The sequence below is a fragment of the Cucumis melo genome, chromosome 4, assembly GCF_025177605.1.
Source record: "Cucumis melo cultivar AY chromosome 4, USDA_Cmelo_AY_1.0, whole genome shotgun sequence".
Lineage (NCBI taxonomy): Eukaryota > Viridiplantae > Streptophyta > Magnoliopsida > Cucurbitales > Cucurbitaceae > Cucumis > Cucumis melo.
In genome coordinates this window covers 1064528-1085041 of record NC_066860.1, presented here as the reverse complement: position 1 = coordinate 1085041, position 20514 = coordinate 1064528, and the positions used below count along the sequence as shown (strand labels likewise).

General features: G+C 33.0%; 4 protein-coding genes across 5 annotated transcripts; 2 read left to right on the top strand and 2 right to left on the bottom strand.

The window, feature by feature from the left end:
- The first annotated feature begins 1447 nt into the window (after positions 1–1447).
- On the top strand, positions 1448–3616 carry LOC103503549 (glycine-rich cell wall structural protein 1.8-like). 2 transcript variants are annotated; one of them, XM_051083496.1, is made up of 2 exons: positions 1448–2740; positions 2786–3616. In XM_051083496.1, exons 1-2 carry the CDS (start codon positions 1468–1470, stop codon positions 3334–3336), a joined length of 1824 nt encoding a protein of 607 aa, XP_050939453.1. In that variant the 5' UTR covers positions 1448–1467; the 3' UTR covers positions 3337–3616. The 2 variants fall into 2 exon arrangements, with proteins under 2 accessions (XP_050939453.1, XP_050939452.1); XM_051083495.1 differs by having other exon boundaries at positions 1448–3616.
- A 5563-nt stretch (positions 3617–9179) lies between these two features.
- On the top strand, positions 9180–11372 carry LOC103504004 (uncharacterized). Its single transcript, XM_051083172.1, has one exon. It carries the CDS (start codon positions 9180–9182, stop codon positions 11370–11372), a length of 2193 nt encoding a protein of 730 aa, XP_050939129.1.
- Positions 11373–15514: 4142 nt separating this feature from the next.
- LOC127149010 (uncharacterized) lies at positions 15515–16601 on the bottom strand. Its single transcript, XM_051083494.1, has 3 exons — positions 16081–16601; positions 15840–15941; positions 15515–15765 (listed from the first exon to the last, which is right to left on the bottom strand). The coding sequence occupies exons 1-3, from the start codon at positions 16582–16584 to the stop codon at positions 15586–15588; spliced, it is 786 nt and encodes a 261-aa protein (XP_050939451.1). The 5' UTR covers positions 16585–16601; the 3' UTR covers positions 15515–15585.
- A 505-nt stretch (positions 16602–17106) lies between these two features.
- LOC103503548 (probable ADP-ribosylation factor GTPase-activating protein AGD9) lies at positions 17107–19887 on the bottom strand. Its single transcript, XM_008467758.3, has 7 exons — positions 19637–19887; positions 19429–19547; positions 18368–18782; positions 18009–18281; positions 17803–17928; positions 17621–17722; positions 17107–17539 (listed from the first exon to the last, which is right to left on the bottom strand). Exons 1-7 carry the CDS (start codon positions 19703–19705, stop codon positions 17432–17434), a joined length of 1212 nt encoding a protein of 403 aa, XP_008465980.1. The 5' UTR covers positions 19706–19887; the 3' UTR covers positions 17107–17431.
- Positions 19888–20514: the final 627 nt, after the last annotated feature.

Sequence of the window (20514 nt, the reverse complement as noted above, 5' to 3'; positions counted from 1 at the left end):
ACTCAAACATTTTACTCAACCACAACAATGCCACAAACAACACCATGCTATCTCATTTTCAGTGTTATATGTTGTTGTGCATGTGAGTACCCACTAATATATACATATAATATTTGTTTCCACCAATGTTTGTTTTCAAATGTGGTGACTGCTGGCTTTCACTTTGGGAGAGATAAGATTTGGGTCAGTGGATACCAAATCAACCAATGTTTTCAACCTTCAAATCATGCCATTTAAAAAACAGATATATTATTAAATAATTTACCAATAATGTTTCATATATTTATATAATGTGTATTGGGATTCTAACTTTCTCATGGACATAGGCTAATTTAAATATGCAATAAGACATTGGCATATCTTAGACCTAAAAGATTAATTAACTAATCAACCAGAAATTTCATAATCTCAATGGTGGACTGTATTTTCTAATTCTTATCTCTAATGGTTTCCTAAAGCACTAACTGATTTATGAAAAGTATGATTTGAATAGATTTGAATAAATGTTAATTAAACCTTTCAAATAATTACTACAAATTTCATAAATTTATTTTATTTTTAAAAAATAAAGGTACAATAGTCGTTAGGCACCATCTACAAAGTTTGAGTAGACTCTCCTAAACTTGAGGCTCCTTCTCGTAGTGCTTTATAACTCTTATCATCTTCTTGTTTAAAACATTATCCAAAACAAGATAACTTAAGCTCTATTTAAAGATAAAAAAATCTCTCTTAAAGTTAAGAACTTACAATCCTCTAAATACTTTAATTATTAAGAAGATTTTTCTTCACCAAAATAAAGACATGAACAAACGTTGGAGTAGAAGAAAACAACCAAAATACCTCGCATCGAGGAACACTCATCTTTTTTTGGTACAATTCCTTCTTTCCCAAAACATCCACATAAAAACTTCAAATGGTTAATTCCGAAAAACCCACAAACTAGAATATGTACAAATTTCTTTACCTATATTCATGCAAAAAGTATAAAAGTTTAATAATCCTAATCGTGGTTGAATCACATGCATCCAAATGAACTTAATACACACTTACCATATAATTGTTAACTATCCCATTGTAAATTAGACATTAACACATAAATTTTGGAGGAAATTTCAAATAAAATGAACAAAATTTTAAAAATGTGTACCCAGCCATTACCTCAAACAGGTGTTAAGAAGTAGTTTAACTAAGTTCACTACCAAGAGATATATTGGGTGTAGAAGAAGTTTGATGGAATTACGTAGATAAAAAAACTGGTGTGAGTGGAGGACAGCTTAATGACACTGATTTTGTAATTCATTTGTGTAGGATTTGGACTTCTAGAGATGTAGATTTTGGGCCACCCACTTTCTCCCTTCTTGCATGTGCCTCAACCACTCTCTACTATAACTTTGCACTTTTTACTCCCCATTTTTTCTTATATATATAGCTTTCAGCCCCCTTTCTTTCCACTTCAACCATTCACAAATGGCTTCTCATGAGGTTTCTTCTTTTGTACTGTTTTTTCTTTTGTTAGGTATTGGAGTTTCATACGCAGCTAGAACTCTCCTAACTTATAGTGATGGAGGACAAGTGAATATACCTGCATTTGCTTATGGTGCAGGCAATGGTGGAGGTGGTGGAAGTGGTGGTGGATATGGTCCACTTGGTGGTGGCGGTGGTGGAGGCTTTGGGGGTGGGGGTGGTGGTAGTTATAGTTCTATAGGACAATATGGTGTTGGAGGCTATGGAAGTGGAGGTGGGGGTGGAAGTGGTGGTGGTGAAGGATATGGTCCTAGTGGTGGCTATGGAGGAGGAGGAGGAGGTGGGAATGGTGGTGGTTCTGCTTATGGTCATGGTGGTTCTGCTTATGGAGTTGGTGGAGGAAGTGGCGGAGGAGGTGGTTATGGTCCTGGTGGTGGTGGATATGGAGGGGGTGGTGGAAATGGTGGTGGAGCGGGCTATGGTCCTGTAGAAGGTAGTGGGTATGGAGGTGTAGGGTATGGTGGAGGTGGTGGTAGTGGAGGTGGTGTGGGGTATGGCCCTGGAGGTGGAGGTGGAGGGTATGGAGGAGGCAGTGGGAATGGAGGTGGGGCTGGATACGGTCCTGGAGGTGCAGGATATGGAGGAGGTGGTGGAAATGGTGGTGGAGCAGGATATGGTCATGAAGGTGCAGGTTATGGAGGGGGTGGTGGAAACGGTGGTGGAGGAGGATATGGTCAAGAAGGTGCAGGTTATGGAGGAGGTGGTGGAAATGGCGGTGGAGGAGGATATGGCCATGAAGGTGCAGGTTATGGAGGGGGTGGTGGAAATGGAGGTGGAGGAGGATATGGTCATGAAAGTGGAGGATATGGAGGCATTGGAGGAAATGGCGGTGGTCATGAAAGTGGAGGATACAGAGGCAGTGGAGGAAATGGCGGTGGTCATGAAAGTGGAGGATACGGAGGCAGTGGAGGAAATGACGTTGGTCATGAAAGTGGAGGATATGGAGGCGGTGGAGGAAATGGTGGTGGTCATGAAAGTGGGGGATACGGAGGCAGTGGAGGAAATGGCGGTGGTCATGAAAGTGGAGGATACGAAGGCAGTGGAGGAAATGGCGGTGGTCATGAAAGTGGAGGATACGGAGGCAGTGGAGGAAATGGCGGTGGTCATGAAAGTGGAAGATATGGAGGCAGTGGAGGAAATGGTGGTGGTCATGAAAGTGGGGGATACGGAGGCAGTGGAGGAAATGGCGGTGGTCATGAAAGTGGAGGATACGGAGGTAGTGGAGGAAATGGCGGTGGTCATGAAAGTGGAGGATACGGAGGCAATGGAGGAAATGGCGGTGGTCATGAAAGTGGAGGATACGGAGGTAGTGGAGGAAATGGTGGTGGTCATGAAAGTGGGGGATACGGAGGCAGTGGAGGAAATGAGGGATACGGAGGTAGTGGAGGAAATGGTGGTGGTCATGAAAGTGGAGGATATGGAGGAAATGGCGGTGGTCATGAAAGTGGAGGATATGGAGGCAGTGGTGGTGGTGGTCATGAAAGTGGAGGATATGGAAGCGGTGGTGGAAATGGCGGTGGGGCAGGGTATGGTGGAGAACATGGAGCAGGCTATGGTGGTGGTGGTGGAAATGGTGGTGGTGGAGGAGCAGGAAGTGGCTCAGGAGGAGAATATGGCTCTGGTTATGGAAGTGGAGCAGGTGGAGGACATGGTGCAGGAGGAGGAAATAATGGTGGAGGAAGCGGAGGAGGTGGTGGAGGAGGATCGGGATATGGTGGAGGCAGTGCACATGGTGGACATGAAGGTGGCAATGGGTATGGTGGAGGAGGTGGTAGCGGCCAAGGTGGTGGTCATGGTGGATATGCACCTTGAAATGGACCTTATAATTGTTACCTTATATATATTTATATTATATACAATTATAAAAGAAACAAATAGGGAAAATACATACTATCATTTATCCTTCTTTCCCTAATGTATTCAAAATATATTTATGTGTATCAAAGATTGGGCAAAGGGATTAGTTATATAAAATATATAGTAAGAAAAGTATGTGATGTCAAAATGGGAACTCTTGCCAAAAGTTGTAACTTCCCCAACTCCATATTTTGTTGAAGTAAAAAATTAATGGGTCTCTCCTGTTTTTGACAAATCAACGATCTATTATTGACCTTATGGTTCCCTCTCAAAATATATAGAGATTAGTTTAAAAATGATGGTAGTTTTGAAAAAGAAATTGATGAAAAAGTATAGTTTTTCTTTTAGGGAAAATTTTAATTTGAAGTGAGATTCGATACAAATTACGTTTATTTCTTTCACCAAACCATATTCTTCATTTAATATATATATATATATATATATATATATATATATATATATATATATATATATATATATATATATATATATAATATCACTCCTTTGCTTTATAATTACGTATCAAACTGTTTTATACATTTTCTTTTCATATTTTTAGTAATTTTAAATTTAATTTAAAAAATATTTAAACATTTTATTTGTAAGCTAATAAATTATTATATACGAATTAACAAAATGACCAATTTAATGTTTGCAAATATAGAAAAATAGTTAAAAAAAATTTTTTGGTATTTTTTCATTTAGCTAATAAAATAGTAAATTAATTATCTAAAACCTTTGTTATGGGTAAATATCAAAAGTTCTATTTTTTTTTAATACATTACTAATCCTTCTATGTATAAACTTATTTAATTAATTTGAACATGACGAATAACATTTTTAAATAACTTAAAAAAAAAATTACTCATTTAAAATGAATTTAATATCTAGGACAAGTTGCATAAACTACGTTGTATGTACAATGCAAAAATTTGGTAAAAGACTAAAAAGCCTATATACAACAACAATTTCAAAGATTTCTTCTCGTTTTCTCAAAATTGTAAACTATGATCAATGATAGTAGTCATCACTGATAGCTGTTATCATTGATATCTGCTATAACTGATAATTGTCATCATTTATAACTTTCAATTTGAGAATACGCTCTCAGTTGCTATCACTAAACCATTGAAGAACAAACTTATCATTTTAAAAAAATTTATTAGTTGACTAATCAACATTTGTTATCTTTACAAATATTTTATCATTGTACTATATTTTTAATTTATTTCTTAAATTGATGCTATTTGCTATAATCGTTCTAATAATATCTAAGGCAATAAGGTCGCAAATAATTTCAACAACAAATGCGATCTTGAAATTTATTTTCTAAAAAGAAATCAATCTATTTCATCAAAATCAATATTCTTTGTGCTTTCCTAAAGATTAAAAAAAAAATTAAATTTTAAGTTCCGTTCTTTGTGTAAAAGTAAATTATAAAATCTCAAACTTGCCCGAACTTTTTAATACCAGAAAGTTTATTAACTACATGATTTTCACACTAACATATGAACTCGAATAGCATACTTTGATCCATGATATTTGATTTAATAATCTCTTTTAACATTCCTTTAGAATAATTTGGTTAGGTTTTCTTGATGAAGCGAAGAGAATTATCTAATAAGACAATCAAACAACCAAGTCTTATAAGGATTGTGTTGATCATATATAAATCCTTAGTTAATTAGATTTGTAATTAGTTTTGACTTGGTTTCGTCGACCTCGCACTAGCTTCTTCAAAACATCATATGCAAAAGAGATATACTACATATAAACCCTTTGAACAGAGCCCATGATGCTACGAATATAAATTCATTTTTCTTTAGAACACAATTCCATAATCACAAATTTATCTCAAATATCTCCAAACATCAATCTCATCCAATTACACGATGGGTTTCCCAAAATCATTTGCAACTTTGCACAAATATCCCAGTCTGTACATCAGAAAAAAAGGTCATATGTATCAGTTACGATTGATTTTGAACTTAATTTTGTCCATTTATTAGGTACATATATTTGAGAATTTGGTCGTAGATTTTTTTCACCGTTCTAAAAATAAAAATACTTATGTGCATCCTAGACATTATTTTTTATATACTTTTTATTTATAATTTGTGTATATCATAAAAATAATGCTTAAGTTCAAGCTTCACTCTTTACATTATATTATTTTTACTAAGTGTTCCATCAGCAAATTAAAATATCTTTGATTCACCACGTTTTACTCCAACCACCATGTTCTATTCCATATTTGTTCATTATAATTATAATCACTCCTTTCGCCCTTTTCAGTTTTACATCCAAGAACACGTACTATCGTGATAGTAATTTTACTAATAGAAATAATATTCACTCTTTATATTTTACATATTCAAAACCTTTGGGATTATATTCACCATCACATCCTTATGCAAGAGAAGAAAGTTTATAAGAATCCATTTTCATGTGGATGCTTAAAAGGCCAGAGCACGTATCCTTCCTCATATTATCGATTTTTGTATTTTAATATAAATTTTAGAGTGTCAGATTACAATATATATTAAACAATACTTTGATTTAATAAAATTTTAGTTTTGGTTTAGTGGTTGTGTTTTCATTACGAAACCACAACTTTTTGTTTATGTATATCAATAATTTTCTTTTTTCAAACTGTCAAATTTCTTTCTAAATTGTCACAAAATAGATTTTAATTCTTGTTTTTATGCAATTTTTAAATTCACATATTTTCTTACTTACGCATATATTTATTTTTATTTAATTTCATAATTAAAGGTTACAATATAATTTTGCAATTTGTCAATAATTTTATTTCTTCAAAGACTAATGTCAATTTTATTGACAAATTTCAATAATGTCAATTTTTTTTTAAAAACCTAACTAAGATAAAACCTAAATTTATTTTCTAGCCATCGTTTGTTATCTAATAAATATTTAGAACAAAAATGCAACAAAGTCAGTAATCTAAATTTCCACTATGTCAACAATATTCCATGAAAAAGATATTGTTCTTTTTTTTTTAATGCAATTTTTAAATTTACATTTACATTACATGGAAATTGCTAGTCTTTTCTTTTAGTTTATTTATTATATAGTGCCTGATACTCTCCCTAGATAAAATTTTTAGATCTACCACTGATTCAACGTATGTGACCCATTTGATCTCTGATCTTCTCATTCATTTTTTTCCTTCAAATCCAAACTTCATCTACTAACTTTTGCTTCATGTGTTTTACATGAAATTTAATTTAAAATTTGAGTTAATTATGTGTCCCATCTAATTAATGTATCATTATCTAATTTAAATCAAAAGTTGATATGTTAATGTCCAAAGTCTTTTAAAATACAATCCTTTAAACTCAATTATATATTTTGTGTATATACCAAAATAGTTAGTTTGTTAACACCTTGGTTCACTGTTTCAAAATGATATTTTTGTGGGGATCTATGTCCTAAAGCATTCTAGTCGATTATTTTAATATGAAATTATCCATTAATTTAAGATTGGATGTCATTTTAGATTTGTATAGTATATGGATAAAGTTGGATGTCTTGTCTTAGTAATTACTTTGTAAACGTTACAAAAAGTCGTGTCACAAACAACGTGATCATCTAAATCATCCACGTGGAGACATACGAGTGAGGATGCAATATCAAAGAATTTGTATATCTACAATGCAAAAGAATGCATCAATATGTCTTTAGTGAAGTGGCCTGCAGTAAAATAAACGTTGATTAATTTAAATAAAAAGTTTTATCAATTAATCTCGTATCATCGGTACTTCTCTGATCACAGTAAGTCCATTATGTCCGTTATGTTAGTTCTTGCTAGCTCACTAAGATAAAACAATGAATAAATAGTTTTTAAATAATTTGGATTATTGTTCAAATTATTAAGGGAAATATAGGTATTATTGCTTATATTCATATGATTAATATATGTATATTGATATATTATAACATATAATTAATTATAAATATGATTTATAATTAAAACTATATAGCAATATATTTGAATGAAATTTTATAATTAAAAAAATGAGATTCATATAAATACTATAGATTAAAGTTAAAGAAAAATTGCATAAAGTATTTTAAACTACGAGTTACAACCCTAACTTTTTAATTGATCAACATTACTAAATACTTTTTTAGAAATAGAAAAATTTAACAAATTATTTAAATTTCATAATATATATATTTTTTCAAATATTCTATTTTTGACAAATTTTTATTAATAAATTATGATCAAATATTTTAAATTAAAAAAAATATCTCTCATCTCGCATCGTTTCACTGTCTCCTCCCCCCTACTCCCTCAACCCTTTCTTCCCCATCTTCATATACATCTTCCCATTCTTCAACTTTCCTTTCCACTGCTCTTTCTTACAACCCAACTCCCAGAAGCAAAAACCCAGGAAAGATATGCTGAAATTGACATCTCAATATCATATGAAATATTCAAATTCCAGCTCCCAATTGGCTTCCGATAACTGGGGATGTTTTACTCCACAAAAGAAATAAAATGAAGATGGGAAGAGGGAAAATCACGATGAAGCTGATGGGGGATTAAGGAAGGTGAAAGGTAGAAGATAGAGGAGAGACAGGAAGGAATATGGGATGACAAATAATCTTTTTTTTTTATATAATAAAATACTTTTTAAAATTTTATAAATACCCAACCATAATTATTAATTTAATAATAAGAAACAGTTAATTATAAGATTTAATTTAAGAGTTTAAGAGTGTAATTGTAACTAAACCCTATAGTTTAGGAATGATTTATATGCAATTTTATAATATGAATAAGATTTGATTCATATTAAAACTATAGGTTACGAGAGAGAGTTGATGTATTTTGATACGATTTAAATGCACATTTAATTAAAATATTTGATATTTAATTAACTTTATAATTAATTAGAACGAGTTCAAATAAATGGAGTAAAATAGCATCTTCCGGGCGTTATCATTGTTTACTATTATTGTCTTTTTTCCTAAAAGAAAGCTTTTTTGAAACTTATTAGTATTTTCACCATAGATTTTGAAAATACATTTATACATTTTTTTTTATAAAATATATGTTCTTTTAACACATTTTCAATGAAATTAAGTTCTATTAATTAAGAGTACGTTAACTTGGAAAGTAAAGAGATTAAAGTTGAACAAATCTCTATATTTAGGAACCAAATTAGTATTCTAACCTACCAAATACATACCAAACTATTATTTAGAAACAAAGAATTCTACGTAGATCTTGACAAGCTAACTAGTTTGGAATAAATACAAAATATAATTGAGTTTAAAGAATTGTATTTTAAAAGACTTCCGACATTAACATATAACCTTTTGATTTAATTAGACATTGATATATATTAATTAATTGAGACACAAAATAAACTAAAATGGTAAATGAAAATTGAAAACTCTATGAAATCTCAAGCACATAGGAGATCAAAATTATATATCTCATTAATTAATCCAATATGAACATGTAACATGGAAGCAAATATTGGTAGATGAAGCTTGGATTCGAAGGAAAATGGTTAAGAAGAGAAATGTGATGTTGATACAACTTAGAATATAAATTGCATTAAAAGCAGTGAGTGGAGAGGACACCTTAAACACATTAATGATTTTGTAAAATAATGTTAGATGTAAAATTGAAAGTCATAAATGTAGAGTTTATAATTTGGGGCCACTCATTATTCTCACTTTTGCATGCATCTCAACCTCTCTCTCCTATATATACTTCTTCCCTCTCCCTTTCTCTCTTCATTCTAAGCATCCACATCAAAATGGCTTCTCCTAAACTTTCTTTTTCTCTTGTGTTCTTCATTTTATTTGCTATTGAGATTTCTCTAATAGCCAGTGAAGGAGAAAAATATGGTAAACCAAGTAACTTTGGTTATCGTAAGTATGGTTTTATAGGAAAAAATGGTCTTGGAGGGTATGCAGAAAAAAACTACAATAATGACTATTATTGGGGACGATGGAGCAAGTCTGATCAAGGAAGTACTTATTCTGGTAATGGTGCTTCTGGAGGATCATCTAACGAATATGATGATCATACAAGTAGTTGCAAAAGCCCTAGTAATGGAAGTGGTTACAAAAGCGAGGAACCATCCAAGGAAAACTACGGTAATGCGAACAATGGAAAGAATGCAGGAGAATACAATAATCCAAGTACTGGAGGAAATAGTAACAATGGTGGAGGAGAAGCGTCCAAAGGATACAGTGGTAGTGGGAATAGTGAGCAAAGTGGAGGATCAGGATACAGCAATCCAAGTACTGGAAATGATAATAAAGGTGGAGAGTCATCCAAGGATTACAGTGGTAGTGGGAGCAATGGCAAAAGTGGAGGAGAATACAGTAATCCAAGTACTGGAGGAAATGGTAACAATGGTGGAGGAGAAGCGTCCAAAGGATACAGTGGTAGTGAAGGCAATGGCAAAAGTGGAGGAGAATACAGTAATCCAAGTACTGGAGGAAATGGTAACAATGGTGGAGGAGAAGCGTCCAAAGGATACAGTGGTAGTGGGAGCAATGGTAAAAGTGGAGGAGAATACAGTAATCCAAGTACTGGAGAAAATGGTAACAATGGTGGAGGAGAAGCGTCCAAAGGATACAGTGGTAGTGGGAGCAATGGCAAAATTGGAGGAGAATACAGTAATCCAAGTACTGGAAATGATAATAAAGGTGGTGAGCCATCCAAGGATTACAGTGGTAGTGGGAGCAATGGCAAAAGTGGAGGAGAATACAGTAATCCAAGTACTGGAGGAAATGGTAACAATGGTGGAGGAGAAGCGTCCAAAGGATACAATGGTAGTGGGAGCAATGGCAAAAGTGGAGGAGAATACAGTAATCCAAGTACTGGAGGAAATGGTAACAATGGTGGAGGAGAAGCGTCCAAAGGATACAATGGTAGTGGGAGCAATGGCAAAAGTGGAAGAGAATACAGTAATCCAAGTACTGGAGGAAATGGTAACAATGGTGGAGGAGAAGCGTCCAAAGGATACAGTGGTAGTGGGAATGGTGGGCAAAGTGGAGGATCAGGATACAGTAATCCAAGTACTGGAGGAAATGGTTACAAAAGCGGAGAAGAACCATCAGCCAAGGAGTACAATGGAAATGGTAACAATGGCGGAGGAGAAGCGTCCAAAGGATACAATGGTAGTGGGAGCAATGGCAAAAGTGGAGGAGAATACAGTAATCCAAGTACTGGAGAAAATGGTAACAATGGTGGAGGAGAAGCGTCCAAAGGATACAGTGGTAGTGGGAGCAATGGCAAAAGTGGAGGAGGATACAGTAATCCAAGTACTGGAAATGATAATAAAGGTGGTGAGCCATCCAAGGATTACAGTGGTAGTGGAAGCAATGGAAAAAGTGGAGGAGAATACAGTAATCCAAGTACTGGAGAAAATGGTAACAATGGTGGAGGAGAAGCGTCCAAAGGATACAGTGGTAGTGAGAATAGTGGGCAAAGTGGAGGATCAGGATACAGTAATCCAAGTACTGGAGGAAGTGGTTACAAAAGCGGAGAAGAACCATCGGCCAAGAAATACAATGGAAATGGTAACCATGGCGGAGGAGAAGCGTCCAAAGGATACAGTAGTAGTGGGAATAGTGGGCAAAGTGGAGGATCTGAATACAGTAATCCAAGTACTGGAAATGATAATAAAGGTGGAGAGCCATCAAAGGACTACAGTGGTAGTGGAAGCAATGGCAAAAGTGGAGGAGAATATAGTAATCCAAGTACTGGAGGAAATGGTTACAAAAGCGGAGAAGAACCATCGACCAAAGAATACAATGGTAATATGAATGGTGGCAAAAGTGAAGAATACAATGGTCCAAGCAAGGGTGGAGATGAAAACAACGGTGGAGGATATGCTAATTATGGAAGCGGTGAAACAGTTTACAAATTATTCAAAGACTATCGTCGTTATCAAAGAGGTAATGTATATGGCAGAGGTGGTGGCAGACAACCTTGAGGAACTTCCTACTCAACACTACCATATATATTTTTATATAATAAATAAATAAATAAATAAATAAAAAGGTTATATATGTATATGATGATTATATTTATCCTTCTTTCCCTTGAATAATCAAAAAAAAAAAAAAAAAAAAAAATACATATCTAATTAGATTGGAAAGATAGGATATGTATAATATAATATATAGTGTGAAAAGAGAGCATAATGAGTTGAAATTGGAGCTTTTGTACTTTAATTTGAAATATGTATGAATAATATTTTTCTCTTATTTGCTCATATCAAGTGGCATGCATTCTCTTTAATTTTAGATTGTGGAAAAATTTCTTAATTAATTTTAAAATATAATAAGTTCTAAGTAATAAATACCAAAAATTAAGTTCATAAAAAAAAAAAAAACCAATTCATAATGAATTAACAATTCAACCATGATGTCAGCAAAAATATACCTCTCGTTGTTATTTGAGTTAGCCGTTCAAAATGTCTCTACATTTCTTTCACTTGGTGTTGATGATAATTAATTACTTCTCATTCCTTTTAGATAATTACACATTGGATATCATTTTATAGATGATAATTAAGTCGAAACTGAGCCGTTAATTAAAGTCGTGTACTTAGAGCCTCCCTAATTTTCATACGAATAAGTCATTGCCCATTGGAACTTGAGGAAGGATCCTTATCTTACTTCGAAACCTGACCTGAATGTTTTTAGTGAGGTTTTTCTCTAAATAGGTCATTACGACTTAGAGAAAAGTAAGTTGATTCCACCCCTTCAAAACTCTTGCTAAAAAAACATCGGAAGGTTTATGGTTGGTAAACATTTCACCAGTATCCTTTATGTCCAGGTTCTCTTTATTTCGCAGGTTCCGATTTTTTCGAATTATAAAATGAACTTTCGGCTGAAGTTAAGTATGTTTTTCTTTATCTTAATTTTTTGTACTAGACATGTTGAGAATCCTACATTGGAAGAACTAAAGGACTCACACTTCTTTTAAGATAGATGAACTACTCCTCTCATAATTAATCATTGTTTTGAGGTCGAACTTCATACTATCAAATATGGTATTAGCACTATTTTGAGGGTGAGAGACAAACTATTTTTGGTAATTATCATAATTTATTGTTTGATTGTGTTGTAGTATGTCAATTTTTTAACTTGTTTGGTATATAATTACTATCAAAAATGCAAATAATAGATGAAGATATTGCTTCCTAAATGTAAGGGTAAAGAATCATTATCATCACGATCTTAATCACATCTAAATCATTATAACACATTTGTACTATAGACTGTTTTTACAAATTCCTTGTTACATTAATCACAGTCTCCTCTTTATTTACAATAAGTTTTCTTAAAACAATATTTTATTTTATATATATTTTTTTTTTAAAAAAATAAGGTTACAATATCATCCTATCATATTTTAAATTTTGTTTTAATTTTAATCTCTCTACTTTTAAATGTTTATTTCTATCAAAATTACTTTTAAAAGACTATTTAATTTGTTTCACAAATATTGTCAAAATTTGACGTTAAATATCTTTATTTATTTTACATTATTTTTTTTTAAATCTTAGATATTATTATTCAAAGAACACTAGAAATGATATGACGTGATTTAAAAAAAAAAAATTTAATATCCTCCAAATTTGTGGGATTTTTATACCCCAGATTAGTAGAGTTTAATTAATTAAGAAATTGATACAAATTAATGATATTTTATCATTAAATAAATTTTTAATTAAAAAAGATTCATTTGTTTGTATTTCAAGTGAATAAATAATTAGATTTAATTATGATTAAATTGCCTATTCTCTTGTAATTATTTAAACTTGGTTTCTATATACAAAATAGGTAAAAGAACAAATTCTTTTTTAACTTCCAAACATTAAATATATTAATCATCTCAAATATTTAAAACTTCTTAATATTTATACCTATGAAACAATATATATGATTCAAATAGTCTTGAATTAGGTATATATATTATTTGAGAGTTCTATCGATATACAAACGATACATTAGAACATTAAAAAGTAAAAACGAGACTAAAACGTATCAAATTCTAATACTATTTTAACCTAAAAACTATGTACTAATCTATTATTTGAAACAATGAATAATGGAGGTAGATGTTAACAAGCTAACTAATTTAATTTGTCATAAACCCAAAAATTAAATATAATTGTTTGAGATTAAAGGATTGTATGTTTTAAAAAAAAATGGACATTAACATATCAACTTTTGATTTAATTAGACATTGATATATGAATTTAGTTGCGGTGCCTAATTAACTAAAATGATAAAAAGAAATCGAAAACTCAATTGCATAGAGATCCAAATTATCAAAATTTCATTATTCCAATATCTTGTGGATCACAAAGCAAATCGTAGGATGAAGTTTGGATTAGCAAAAGTTTTTTAAATGGTTGAGAAGAAAAATGGGAAACAAAGAAAACAAATGGCTTTAATTTCGTTTCAATAATTCTTTGGGGAATTATAAGAAATGGTAAATTTGATAAACTATTATAAAATATAGCAAAATTTTATATTCTATCAATAATAGACATTTATAGACATTGATAGAAGTTTATCACTTTCTATAGAATCCAAAATTTTGTTATATTTTGTACATATTTTAGTTTATTTTACCATATTTGAAAATACCCATAATTCTTATTTATCTCTATTTTAATTTCAAACTTTCCTCAATTTTATACTATTGAGATAGTGAATTTTTTTCGAGATCACGATAATTGATTGGTGGATGATTCAAATCTCTGACCTTTTAGTTTATGATAATTTATATCTTATGTAACTTGATTTATATTCATAGTTGATGTAAAATTCTTATCGGAAAGACTCACGTAAAATAATTTTTAACATTTAATGAATGTGAAATGAGGCAAAACTTGATAAACTCTATTATTAATATAATTGACTTCTATTAGAGATATACGACGATTCCAAAGAGTTTGATTTAAATTTTCAAGGACGAAAGCTTCCTTTGGAGTGTGTAGTTAATTCTTCAAATCATTTCTATTTGTGAGGACGTGTATAGAATGAGGATTCACTTTGGAAAAGTTGAACCAATTCTCATTAATTTGTTGGTTAGCTTGACTCAAAGAGTTTGTTTAATATTTTTTGGGTATAAAATCTCAAAAATATAAACCTAACGTGATCACAAATATGAATACGTAAGTTCACCATTTGGAACAATGAATCCAAATAGATGTAAATAAACAACTAGCTAGTTTGGAGTTAACACCAAAATATAATTAAGATTAAAGGACAATCATTGTATTTCAAAAGACTATTGGACATTAACATATAACCTTATTTGATTTAATTAGACATTGATAATATTAATTAGGTGGGAAGCATAGTTAACTAAAATGGTAAATGGAATTGAAATCTCAAGCACATAGACATCCAAATTAAAATTGCATTAAAAGCAATGGTGATTTTGTAAAATGTTGTGTGTGTATATATATATATATTCTTCTTCCCTCTCCCTTTAATTTCCCTCTTATTCACTCTAGGAATCCACGTGAAAATGGCTTCTCTCAAACTTTCTTCTATTGTGTTCTTCATTTTATGTATTCAGAGTTTAAAATCGGCCGGAGTTCTAACAACTTTTAGTGGTGGTGGTCAATATAATAATCCAAGTAGCCTTGATGATAGTAGGTATGGTTTTAAAGTTAATGAGCATGCAAAATATAATAACGATTACTATTGGGGTTGGGTCGGTGGTCGAGGAAGTACGACCGGTTATGGTTATGGTTATGGTGTTCCCGAATATAAAACAAGAAAATGTAAAAGAGATTCTTATGATAATCATAGAAGCAATTACAAAAGTGAAGGAGAATACAAACATCCTAACTTTGGAAGTGAAAACCAAGGTGACAACTCATCCAGGAGAAGAAGGAGTGTCAAAAGAAGTTAGTTTTATTTCGATCTCGAGATTGTTGCGATGCCCCGAGAGACGAGTCGTTAAAATGATACGATATGGTAATTGGTGCTATGTGTTAAAAAGATGAAAACTTATTTTTGCTATTATTCTAAAAATGAAATCTTACGAAGGGTTGCTTGAAATACGATATTTCATATTATTATTACTTTGTTAACAAATGTGTAATTGTACTTATCCATCATTTTATTAGGCTTTTCAAACCAAATCAATTATGTACAAAAAAAAAAAAGTTGGAACTACAACAATTTGTAGAAGCAGTTTCTTCCAGATAGAAGAATCTCAAATCGCTTCCCACATGAGCACTTCAATTTTAGTGTCATTGAATCTCCAACTCTTTCCACTCCCACTGTTTCTTCATCATCTTTTTCTTTTTCTTCTTCTTCTTCTTCTTCTTCTTCTTCTTCTTCATTGTCTCTCTGTATTTCAAATACCCAATTTACAAACCATTCCACCAACCAAAAAAATGAAATAATTAAAACAAAAACCATACCTTTTTCGTCTCCATTTCATCATCGTGTTTTTCTTCTTCACTCATTACTTCGTTCCACCACTTATTCATCTCCTTCAGTCGATCCTTAATTCTTCTCAGCCTCTGTTTTCCCAAGAAAGAATTAAATTAAATAAACAGAAAACCCATTTATGTTTATTGTTCTTAAAAAGGGGGGGGGGGGGGGGGGAAGAAGAAAATATGAAACAAAGGTAAGGAAATCTTATACATCAAACAAACAAACCTTCGAGTCAGGGCTGTCTTTCTGAAATTTAATTGGGGAATCGGAAGATTTTTCAGGGGCGGGGTTTGGGTTTGGGTCAGAGACAGTACGGCGGAGAGGCAGGGGAGGGAGTGGTGAGTTTAGGCATAATCGTTTTGCCGGGGATTGAGTATGCGGCGGAGGAGGGGAGAAATTGCAGGCATCGGTGGGGTCGGAAAGAGAGCGGCGGAGAGGGGAAACAGAGGGAGGAAAAGGAATGGGGAGATTAATCTTGGAGAAAGGGATGGAATTGGGTTGTTGATGATCAAGAAGGAGGTTCTTGGAAGTGGGGGCGGTGGAGGGTTGTTGAGACGGGGGCGTGGGGGAGGGGCGTTTCATGGGAGTGGCGGTGGAGCGAGAGTGAGGACGGAAGCATGAAGAACAGAGTGAAGGGTCGACAGCGGAGGAGGAGGAGGAGTTGTTGAGACAGAGAGTGGAGAAGGATTGGAAAGGGTCGTAAGGGTGTTCTTGAATAGGATTACTCATGGCGCCAATAGAATTTGAACTCAATTTTTTTACTTACTCTTTAATCTTTATACCTTTTATATATATATATTCATTCACATCCACCTTAACAAACATTTAAAACATCCATTAGATTTAATTTGATTTATGATTTGAATGGTTAATTATATAATTTAAGGCTACTCGACTCTCTAATACCATATTATAGTTCATCTGTATATCTAACGACAAAAACACCCTATAACTTTACATATAAACGTGCATCGTACATGTTTAATACTATAAACCTAAAAGTACAAATCGAAAGTTTTAGAAGTATTTTTATAACAAAATATCAATAAATTTTTGTTCATATATCAACAAGATTATTTTCTAAAGTTTCTTATGTACAAGGACATTATTGAAACTTCTTATAAAAAAAAGCAAGAAAACTATAAATATGTTCCGAACAAGAAATTGATAACAAAAATAATTATCAAATAAGTCCTAAATATTTTAGTTTAGTAGATCGATGCAAAATGGAGAGAGAATAAGAGATAAAAGTAAGAAAGAAAGAAGTTTTAAGTTTATTTATGTTTCAAAAAGAAAATGGGGGCAATAATAAATTTGTAATACACATTTCTTTAACATCCAACCCTAAGTCATAATAAAATCAATGGAACATAGCTTAACTAGTGTAGGTACATGTGCTTAAACACCATAAGTTCAACCCTTCAAATCCTAAATCTTCAACACCGTTGAACTCAAAAAAAAAATATATATATATATATATATATAAACAAGAACAAAACACTAAGTTGGAAAAATTCATTTGAGAATAGTATAGTATAATTTGAAGAATGGGGATTAAGTCCATGGAGTTTTGCAATCAAAGAATCCTGTCTTGAATATCAGTCATCAACGTTGATGCAAAAGAGCTTAGCTTCCTCCCCGTCTCCCCCGCCATGTTCTTCAACGATGATATATCTTGTGAAGCCTACATCAATTCAAATTCAAGAGTTACTACATCTTTCTCACAAACAAACCTTTTCCAACACTATTCTTAGTTTGTTCTTACCTGTAAAGAAATCCGGCTGATGAATTCATTTGCTGCGAGATCCAGAGTCGAATCATCCATCCCCTGTCCGAACAGATCGGCACTTGAGATCGCCGACGAACTCTATACATTCCATAAACAAACCTCTTTTTCAATTCGTTCGACTCAACTATGTTAAACCGAAATCAAACAGAAACTCTTACTGTAAATTTCTGCAATGAAGCCTTGGCCTCTGACTCGGCAGATTTGTTTTGATCACCGAAGAATTGAGCAGACGAAATTGATTTTGCATTTGAGAATTTCTTTCGAGCTTCTTCAGTTTCTTCCACCTGCAGATTCACACTACGGATTATTTTTTCTGCTTTTGCACAGCTTTTGAAAAGGCATTAGTGTGTTGTTGTGTTTTAACCTGGATTTTGGTGGAATTTGAGCCCGTTTTCTTTGAATACACACCACTGTGATTATTATCCATTCCAAATTCAGCAAAGAAGCTTGAGGATTTCGGTGGAGCAATATGTCCAAACACAGGGGAACCATTAGAGCTCACATCAGAAGATTGTGCGTTCTCAACATACTCGAACCGAGAAGCCAACAATGAAGCCGTTGTACCATTTGTTGTTATTGACGACGAAACCGGTGTCGGTGGGTCTTCCGGTTTCTGATCATATAGATTCTCACTCGTCTGCAATGCATTCATAACACAATCATTTTAAAATCCAACAACCCACAAAAACAGAGGAGATTCAATTCTTTTGCAAACAGAGTAACCTTCGTGGTAAGCTTCCGAGCGCCAAGTCCGCCGATCTTGCCTGTCTTTTTCGCACCGATGGGTTTTTTGACAACAACAGAATGAGAGGCTTTTGGAGAAGAAGAAATTTCAGGGGCTTCTTGTTTGGTGGTTTTGATTGATGGGAGGGCATTACCATTGCTCTTGCCATTGCCATTGCCATTGGAGTGAGAAGAAACAGGGGAAGAGGGGCAAGGGGGTTCTTCAGCCATGGTTTTAGCGACTTCTTTGGAAAGGGTTCGTTTATACAAATCTGCAGCTCTGGATGTGTACTTGGCTTCAATTTTGCCATCGTCATTCCAACCGTGCTGCTTGAAGAACACCTGAGCACGGTTGTTTCCGCCGTAGCTCATCATTTTCAGCTGCTCCGGTGACCATGAGTCCAAATTTATTGACCTATTATAAGAATTTATCTCATCAATGTTTGTGTTCGTTGATTTCTTATTAAAGACCTTATAAACAAAAGTCAGGATGATGAGTTGACTTATGATTGAATTTCTACGTTCATTCTACTTTGGTCTTTGAATTTAGAAACAAGAAAAATTTCAAATCAAACGTTTAATCCGAAACTATATGTCCTTAAAACTTTTTCGAAAAAGAAGAAACAATAGATTCCTGAACTTTTTGGGCCTAATATATAACTTTTTATTTAGTATCTAACACACACAACGATAATACTTCACAAAAGAAAAAATATCACACCGATTCAACATAAAAAAATTATTGTGCTTCCGCTCCTCCCTCCTCGCGCTCGCACTCACATTCAACTAATCAAAATATAACTAGGAACTTCCTCTCTCACTCCCTCCCACTCGATCTCTTACTCACGGTTATCGAAAAAGCAAGTTGTAACATCACCGAAACATTATTCATCATTATCGTCAAAACCCAAGTCAGACGACATTCTAGGGCAGAAATTCAGGTCACATTGTTACAAAATTCTCCCATTCGAGGGTTGATCTAATTCCTAAGTAAGAATGACTAAGATCCATAACATTTGACAGACAATTAATAATAAGAATGAAAAGAAAAAAAAAAAAACCTGACGAAGCTTATATGGACGCCAAGGCTCCGATGAACAGCAGAACAATCGATGCAAAGGAAGATCCCAAACGAAACGGACGCCCAAGTTGGGTTCTTCGCATTACAATCGAAACAGATCTGGAAAAAAACAAAAAACAAAAAACAAAAAGAATTAATCTTGTGCAATTTCCGATCCAAATCCGAAAGATGAAATTAGTCACACTTACCTTGTTCTCCGACTTGGCCTTTAGCCTCTTGAAAACTGCGTTCTTGTCGGTGAAGCTATCAGACGCCATTGAAAAGATTAATGTGAAAAAACAAAAGAAAAGAAAAGAAGAGACTGGGGAAATGGAAGTGAAATTTGTGTATTGAGGAAGAAGAAGAATTGGGTATTAAGGAGAGGAAGGAGAGAGGAAAATAAAAAGAAACCAAAACCACTCATTGATTGTTAGGGGAACCTTTTGAGCTTTTATTAGTATACTAATGGCGGTACCGTACGTTTCAAAAAATTTCCTTTTCCTTTAAATTACATAATACTCCTTCTACTCTTCCTTTATTTCACTTCTCATTTTATCTTATCAACTTTTTTACCTCCAACATTCATGGATGATCTATCCAATGACAAAAATACCCTTCTTCGAGGTTCCTAAGGTGAGGGTTGTTTTGGGGAATTTTGAGAGAGAAAAGGGTAGTTGAGACTTTGATAGAGGTTGGTTCATTTGTAGCCATCTCTCTTCTTCCACCATACAATTTGGTAACTTCCTTTTTTTCACCCTACAAAAGAAAATTACTTTTATGTAACCGTTCCACGTTAGATTTTAAGTCAAGTTCGAGTTTGTTCGTGGTTGACATTACAACTTATAACTAGGTCGCAAAAGACATTGTTCGTTTTCTTTTCATATATAACTTTAAAAGAATTCAATTATATAAACCTCCGAACTTTTACCGTTCTTAAAATCTTAACTTTAAAAGATTTGGATAGAAGATCGTTTATTTTTTTTTTTTTTTGCACAATTTTTTATATTTGACTAATTTTTTTTACACGATCATTTATATTTTAAACGAAGTTTTTTTTTCAATATCTTTTATATTTAGTACACGATCT